General features: G+C 28.4%; 1 protein-coding gene across 1 annotated transcript in view; it reads left to right on the top strand.

Annotated features, from left to right (window-relative positions):
* LOC116772848 (sodium/calcium exchanger 1) overlaps positions 1–6,487 on the top strand; it is a 54,278-nt gene extending 47,791 nt beyond the window's left edge. The window contains exons 3-8 of the mRNA XM_032665131.2: positions 1,219–1,367; positions 1,546–1,645; positions 2,560–2,652; positions 2,861–3,019; positions 3,187–3,358; positions 3,436–6,487. Of these exons, the coding sequence (XP_032521022.1) occupies positions 1,219–1,367; positions 1,546–1,645; positions 2,560–2,652; positions 2,861–3,019; positions 3,187–3,358; positions 3,436–3,640 (878 nt within the window). The 3' untranslated portion in view covers positions 3,641–6,487. The remainder of the gene's footprint in view (positions 1–1,218; positions 1,368–1,545; positions 1,646–2,559; positions 2,653–2,860; positions 3,020–3,186; positions 3,359–3,435) is intronic.
* Positions 6,488–7,656: the final 1,169 nt, after the last annotated feature.

Genomic DNA, 7,656 nt, shown 5'->3' on the forward strand with positions numbered 1-7,656 from the left:
GATGTTATACCACTTATTCTCTTGTCTGGAGTGAAATTAATTATTTGAGCATCCAAAAAGCAATGCTTACAAAAAACGAAAGAAAAGTGAAATCTCCAAAATGGGCATTTGTAGTTGGAAATATAAGATGAGAATTGAGTAATAATCATTTCATGACCTCCAAAAAATTTTTCATTAATAATTTCCAACTTTGATTCAAATTAAATTATTTACAAAAATATTTTATTTTTTAGTAAAAATTTATGTCATTAATTTTTATTATACAAGTTATTAGTAAAATAGGTCTGAGACAATTTCCTTCGTGACCTAGTTGTTTATCATTTCTCCAAGTTGTTCTAATATCATTGTGATAGTGCTTTAATGAGGGTGTGAACATGATTTACGGCTTCCGGTATAATGAAAGCCTGTCCGTGACGCATTACGTAATATACATAACGTAGTTCAATCTTATTAGTGACCCAGTTATATACTCGTAGTTTACCTAAATAAGCTTTTAACAAGATAAAACTTAATTTTTAATGGAGACAGCAGAGTTGGATATACCAAAATGATAGCCTATCAAATATTCTTGTAAAACTTTACCTCCCAAGCAATAGGAGCGACAATTCCCTGCTGATGTGATCTGCTGAAAATCCCAATTTAGTTTCGTCCATTTTCGTGCCCAAAATACAAAAGTACTTTATGTCTGGCACACGTTTATGTAATAGGCACTGTTGAACCATCATTGTCTAACATTTTGCAGATCTAATTTAATTCTGCTAATGTTTCGAGTTCTTCTTTCATTTGAATTTATTAAAGTAGAGGATTTATATTTTGTTATGAAAGTAAATAGTGAATTTCAATAAGTATGAACAGTTTGTGTTAGGATGACTTTTCTTGAATAAAAGTACCTTCTTTGAAATTCCATTTTCTATTCTATTCCAGTTGCTATTCTTTATTGAACGTGAGTTTCGAAAGCCAATAATGATGATCCTAAATCGCAATAACATCGAAACTGACAATGTTACAGAAGCTGCTGATGTTAACTCATAATCATAGCCACCTAGTATAAGGGAAACTTTCTGCTGTTTTATCGTAGTATAGTTAAAGAAATAAGAAGCAATAATATGTATAGTTACCCTCAGCTGAATAACGCAAACGATACTATTTAAAAATTACATTGTATAACATGAATCAGATTTTATTTTTTTTGTTTTATATAAACACTAAAATGTTTAGATAACAATCGACCGATTATACCTGGTAATGAAGCGGTGCACCTGACAACCCTGCCGGAGGATGAGGCTGTGGTAGCCATGATGGGCTTCCCCCGAGCTGGTGAAATCACACGCGCACAGCTCAGGATAAAAGAAAGCAAAGAATTTAAGGTATCCTTTAAATTATGCATCGTAACTTACTAAAGGTAAAATATACAATGCTATATTCAGCTTATTAGACGACTGTTCACCACCAGTATGAATCAATTATTTTATTTATATCAGATACTAAATAATATAATAAGACTGAAATGATAACGGAATAATATTTTATAATAATAACTTGCAGAACACAGTAGATAAGTTAGTGCAAAGAGCGAATGCATCGATCATAATCGGAACGTCTTCGTGGAAGGAACAATTCTCGGAAGCCTTGACAGCGAGCTCAGGTAACTTAACGAAAATGAATGTCGAGTTCAATCATGCAATCATTATTATATTACAGATAATGATTAAACTGCATAATCTAATGACAAATTTGTTATAAAAAGTACTAACCAAATTTTCATTTAAAAAGCTTTGCTGAAAAAATCTAAGATCTAAAAATCTATGAAACTTTTAATTATTATTTAAATTGTATTGCTTGTAACATCAAAAATTTTATTCCAAAATATTATTACGTAAATAATATACATATAAAATTAAATAAATTTTTAACTCTGCCAAAATTATCTTACGCTTTGGCTTTCCTTTGGGATGGATGCAAATTAATCTGTACTTGTATATGCGCTAGAATATTTCAGCTATTCGGTTTGACCTAAACAATTAAGGACAGTAAAGCGTTAGAGTGGTATTTTAGTTTTACGAGTATATGTGGCCGTTCATGCCACATTGTTATTTGAATTGAACTGTGAATGTCCTCTTTATATAACGCATATAAAATTACACAAGAACTTCCGAATGAGCGAAAATGTACGTATTTAAAAATGCACCTTCGTTTTATGGTCACAGATTATAAAGAAAATTAACCTTTTTTTTAATCTTCAAAAAGCCAGATGGCGTACGTATTTTTTTATAAGCATTTGTATTTTTTAAATTAGCATTAACCCGCTTAGGATTTATACAAACAGCGTATTTATTTTTACCTACAAACGCTACTAGTACTGTATACATATACAATATTAAGTCTGTTTTTGTTACTAAATGAGACAAAAACTACGGAATCCATTTGTTTAAAAAAAAATTAAGTGTTTATGCTGCTTTTATAGCAATTTTTTTTTATTTAATTTTTTTAATGATAGTAAGTTAAAAAAATCTAATTTATTAATAAAACGAGACTTTAATAATGACAATATATTTTAAGATAATCCCGATGAACCTCCCTCAACATTTGACTACATACTGCACGTGTTTACGCTCTTCTGGAAGATTATATTCGCTTTCGTACCGCCCACAGGTATTAAAATCTATAATAAATTTATCTTTTGGTTTAATAAATAGGTAATATTTATTTATTGCAAAAATTTCTGACTTCACATTTTTATGTTTTCAATGGATATCCGTCGCATTATTGTATAGATAATAGTAACAAAACTTCATAATTTTCTTTATTAACGTTGTATTTAGGATCGACTTAAGTTGCTAAAATGATTTTATTAATTCAGACATCGGCGGAGGTTACGTCTGCTTCGTAGTGTCAATTATATGTATTGGAGTCGTCACAGCGGTGATCGGTGATGTTGCGTCTCACTTCGGCTGTACTCTTGGCATCAAGGATTCGGTCACAGCCATCCTTTTCGTAGCTCTAGGGACAAGTATTCCAGGTATAGTTGATTCACAATAAATTTGTGTCCCGTTATCAGAGAAACTACGGAAGTTTATGGGCAAAAAGTAACAAATCAACACATCACCGAGAAGACAATCTGATCCGTGGCTTCCGTTTCATTAAAAAATTTGAATTTTAGAAACTTTTTAACGCAATTTCTTTCAGATACTTTTGCGAGTAAAGTAGCAGCCATTCAAGATAAGCACGCGGACGCGTCTGTTGGCAATGTCACTGGCTCGAATGCAGTTAACGTTTTCCTGGGCATCGGAGTTGCATGGACTGTAGCTGCTGTGGTCCATTGGAGTAAAAATGAAAAATTCATTGTAGATCCCGGAAAGTAAGTATAAAATTTAATAGTCCCCTTAGAAGAGATATATTGAAAAAAAGGAATAAAATGTTATTGTCTGTCTGCAGTCTAGCCTTCAGTGTCACCATGTTTTGCTCGGAAGCAGCGCTTGCTGTTCTGGTATTGGTGTTGCGGAGAAGAAAATCAATTGGCGGAGAATTGGGAGGTCCAAAAATTACCAAAATTATAACCTCTATGTTCTTTTTCTCTTTGTGGTTGACTTATCTTACAATGTCGACCCTCGAAGCTTACGGCTACATCAAAGGATTCTAGCTCTTTTTGTCATTGTAGTTTACATTCAGATCAAATGACTATGACATTTATATATATACTTATAAGTATTTCAACTTCAATATTTATAAGTGTGTGTAGTGATAAAATAAACAACTTTAAAAACATATAAAATTTTATCTAAACGTAGGCTCGCTATCAATCTTATATAACAAGCTAAAATTGTTTAGACACTCGCAAAATTCTTAATGCACTATTAAAAAAAAAATCCTCATTTGATCTGAATTGAAATAATGTTGTCCTTTGACCTGTATGTTAGCATAGAATTTAATATATTTTAGATTCTAGACGTTTCTAGCAGTTGAAGTGATGTGCTCAAATGTACAGGTTTAAAAATCCATTGTATTTCCTCCTTCATCTAAATGTTTCTTCTGGTTCTGATAAATTAAGCCTTGACGGCTGTGGTCTAATTACCATATATACTATGTGTTATGTGTGTGTTATAAATAATATAGCATATATAGCGGTAGTTCATTTTAGAGGAATTTATTATATATGTCGCTGTATATTTAATTGTCTTAATGGACTTAGAGTAAATTTCAAATATATATATATAAAAATCAAGAAAACCGTTTAAAATTAATTAAAATACGATTTTGAGTCTTCGAACCGGCAATATATTCAAAAATAGAACAAAAAAATCATCACTCGTTCTTAAAATAACATCGTTATAAGTGATGAAGACAAATTTGTCGATAGATTTAGTCATCCTAGTGTGAAATGATGTTTACAGTGACTTAGTTTTTATGTAAATGTATTAAAATAATGATTTATTTATTAAATTTAAGTGTAACAACAAAGAGATTTTTATAACATTACTTAAAAAATTATTGGTGGTGTTCATTTACATATAAATATTTATTATACATTATAAATCTAATAAAAAAAAATTTTACTCTTGTAATATAAAATGTCTGGTAGAAATCTAACATTGTTCTATCTTCTCTGTATATCTCAACTGCCTTTGTAATAGCTAGTGATTAATATCTGCATATATAACGAAAGAAAATGACGCTTTAAATATAGGAAAGTAGAGAAACATATATGACACTGGCACTAAAAGATCAGTGTTAGGTCAGCACACGGATTAGTGAAAGATTAGACGTCTAGTTAAAATATATCCTATGATTTTTTTTTTTTTTTAATAAAAATCGTTTCAACAATATCGAAAAAGTATATATATGTCTTTAATATTAACTTCGTAGATTATATTCATAATGATATTTTACTTCAAATGTCTTGATAAAAGTATCAAAAACAGACATTCAGTATTTCTTAACCCGATGTCGATAACTTTTGATGTTAGTTCAACAAAACACTTGCTGTTTTTATCAGTCTAGACGACGTGAATAAAATTCTTATAGTTATAAAATTAAAATAATCTTCCTTACAATTAAACTTTACGCAGTGATGAAAATTTAATCTTTATTTTGCAAGTAATAATAAAAAATAATGTCATAAATATTGGGAACTTTTTATAGTAAATATTTAGAGAATATATATATTTATATATATATATGTATCACGGATTTATATAAAACATTTCATTTGTCCGGACCAAAATTATTTTCGAATTTATTTACATTAGTATTTGCTATCTCTTTCTATCTCTGTCACTAATATTTCGAACATTTTTAAAGACATAGCGAATAAAAGTAATATTTATCGAATAATAGATATCTGAATATAATTATTATAAAAAAATATATCAATGTAATTTAAATATACTTATCGTTTTTATCAATAAAAAATATAGGTTTACAAATTAATAACGATATGATAAAATTTTCTTTTATGTCGTATATCTTATTTGATTTTCATGTCATGCTATTGATAAATGTGAACGCAAAAGTTAATGAAAAAGAAGATTTTTTGGTTATATATTTATTATAATAAGGTAAACACTGAATTTGGTTCAAGCTCTCCTTCATTAGACGCTGGGAAATTCACTTGATGGGTCTCATTTCATCATTCATTGCCGTCCGCATATTTACTTAGGAAATAATTACAGATACATCGAATTAAATATAAATAATATTAGTTTCATTATCAGTTTATTTACAACATAAATAGCGCATTTAAATAATTACATATAAAGAATAAGTGACCCTAATCCGTGAACTTTTAATAACAAACTCGAGTTATTACTAAATTATGAGAGCAAAGAAAAGATATATCAGATATAATATATAAAAATGCTATTAATATTCATAAAATTATAATTTACAACTTCCAACAAAACATAAATTCAATTTCAGTTTGCTAAGCAATCAAAAATTTCAAAGCCTCTCGTATGTGGAAAGTAGAGTGCTCAGGACTTTCAAAAAGTTGGAAGTAAATTAACAAAACCTGTTACGAATTGAGAACACTTACAAATGGCCACAAAACGTTTTTTAGTTTGTTTGCCATATAAAAATATCAAGAGACATTCGAGCGTATTTTCATTTTTTACACAGTTTATCTTCGAGAAGGCTTTTTAGCTATAATTCGCAATTCATAAAACATTATACAAATATCAACACACAAGTAAACAATTAATTTTGATCATTTACTATTATATGTTCTTATGTATTATTAATGAAAATATTTATTATGTTAAGTTATTTATAAAATAAATTCCAAATATATAAAAAAATAACTTATATTAGAAATTAAAAATAAAACTATACTCTTTCCTCTTAGTAGAAATCTTCTAGAAGTTAAATATTAACATAGTGTCCTAAGTTTGTGCTTAATGTTGATGTATTTTTGTTGATAAACGGCACGCCAATAATACCTAGTTATTTTGATAATTATTCTTGTTAAAGATTAAAGTGTTTGTTAAGTACATTAACAGAGTTTTATTTAACGCCCGATAATATATTAAGATAAAAAAAATTTTCATTAACTATAGTGAGTAACAAATATATATTATTTAAACCAATACGTTATTTTTAAGACCAAAATAGTATAATATGGTATTAGGTTTAAATTGAAACAGTTTAAAAGATTTTTTTTTAATATATATATACATTCAATATGTTTTTTACTATAAAGAAACAAAGATCCATTAAGTTGAAAAATTTATTATTGCAAAATTTGGAAACGTGCCCATGTGTAAGCCTAATTTAAATTTTAAAGCGTACTTCAATATCTGTCATGATTTTTTACATCATGATAAAATTATAATTTTTCACTTTGCGAGAACTGTAAATCGCTCTGTACGAAGAACCAAGGGGTAATATTAATTTCTACGTAGTGTTCAGAAAGCTTTTGTCGGAAGCAGATGTCTCTACATACCGGGAACTTTTCGAAATTACACCTAAGCTTCGCATTTCACACTTCCAAGAATAATCTTTCTCAAGATTTCACACGTTTCACGTACAAAAAGAGGTTCTCATTGAAGTTACGAGGAAGTATTTGAAGAGATGAGGCTTTATTTACTTTGAATATTTTCAAATATTTTAATTATTTATATTCGATGGTTCCAAAAAAACTTTTTTTCTCAGAATCAACGAATCACACGTATTCCGTATATCGATACGAGTCAGAATAAAACATTAAAACAGTTCTCATAATATATATGATATTATTATTACTTAAAAAATATAGGTATCAGAAACTTCTAATAACTCATTTTAAAACGTATACACTGCATAGTCACAGATGTCTCACCTGAAAACAGAATAAACATAGGTTTATTTTTATTTTTACGTGATAATTTTTATGCTGCTACACTTATCCTTAGTAATAAAATTATAGTGACTTACAGGAACAAATTATAGTATTGAATTATTTAGAATCGGATTAATGTTAATAGTAATTTAAAATTGTCCATTTTCGTAATAACTACATATTCGAAAAAATCAATGACTTTGAACAATATTTTTTTTATTAGAAACGTCGCTATAAAAGTAGATAAAAATGAATGATCCTTGGGCACATAATACTGAGGTAATCAAGCCTCCCACAAACAAAAAAAAAAACAGAAATAACATAAAATTTAAAAAAAATCGGTA

The sequence above is a fragment of the Danaus plexippus genome (genome assembly GCF_018135715.1).
Source record: "Danaus plexippus chromosome 18 unlocalized genomic scaffold, MEX_DaPlex mxdp_20, whole genome shotgun sequence".
Classification (NCBI taxonomy): domain Eukaryota; kingdom Metazoa; phylum Arthropoda; class Insecta; order Lepidoptera; family Nymphalidae; genus Danaus; species Danaus plexippus.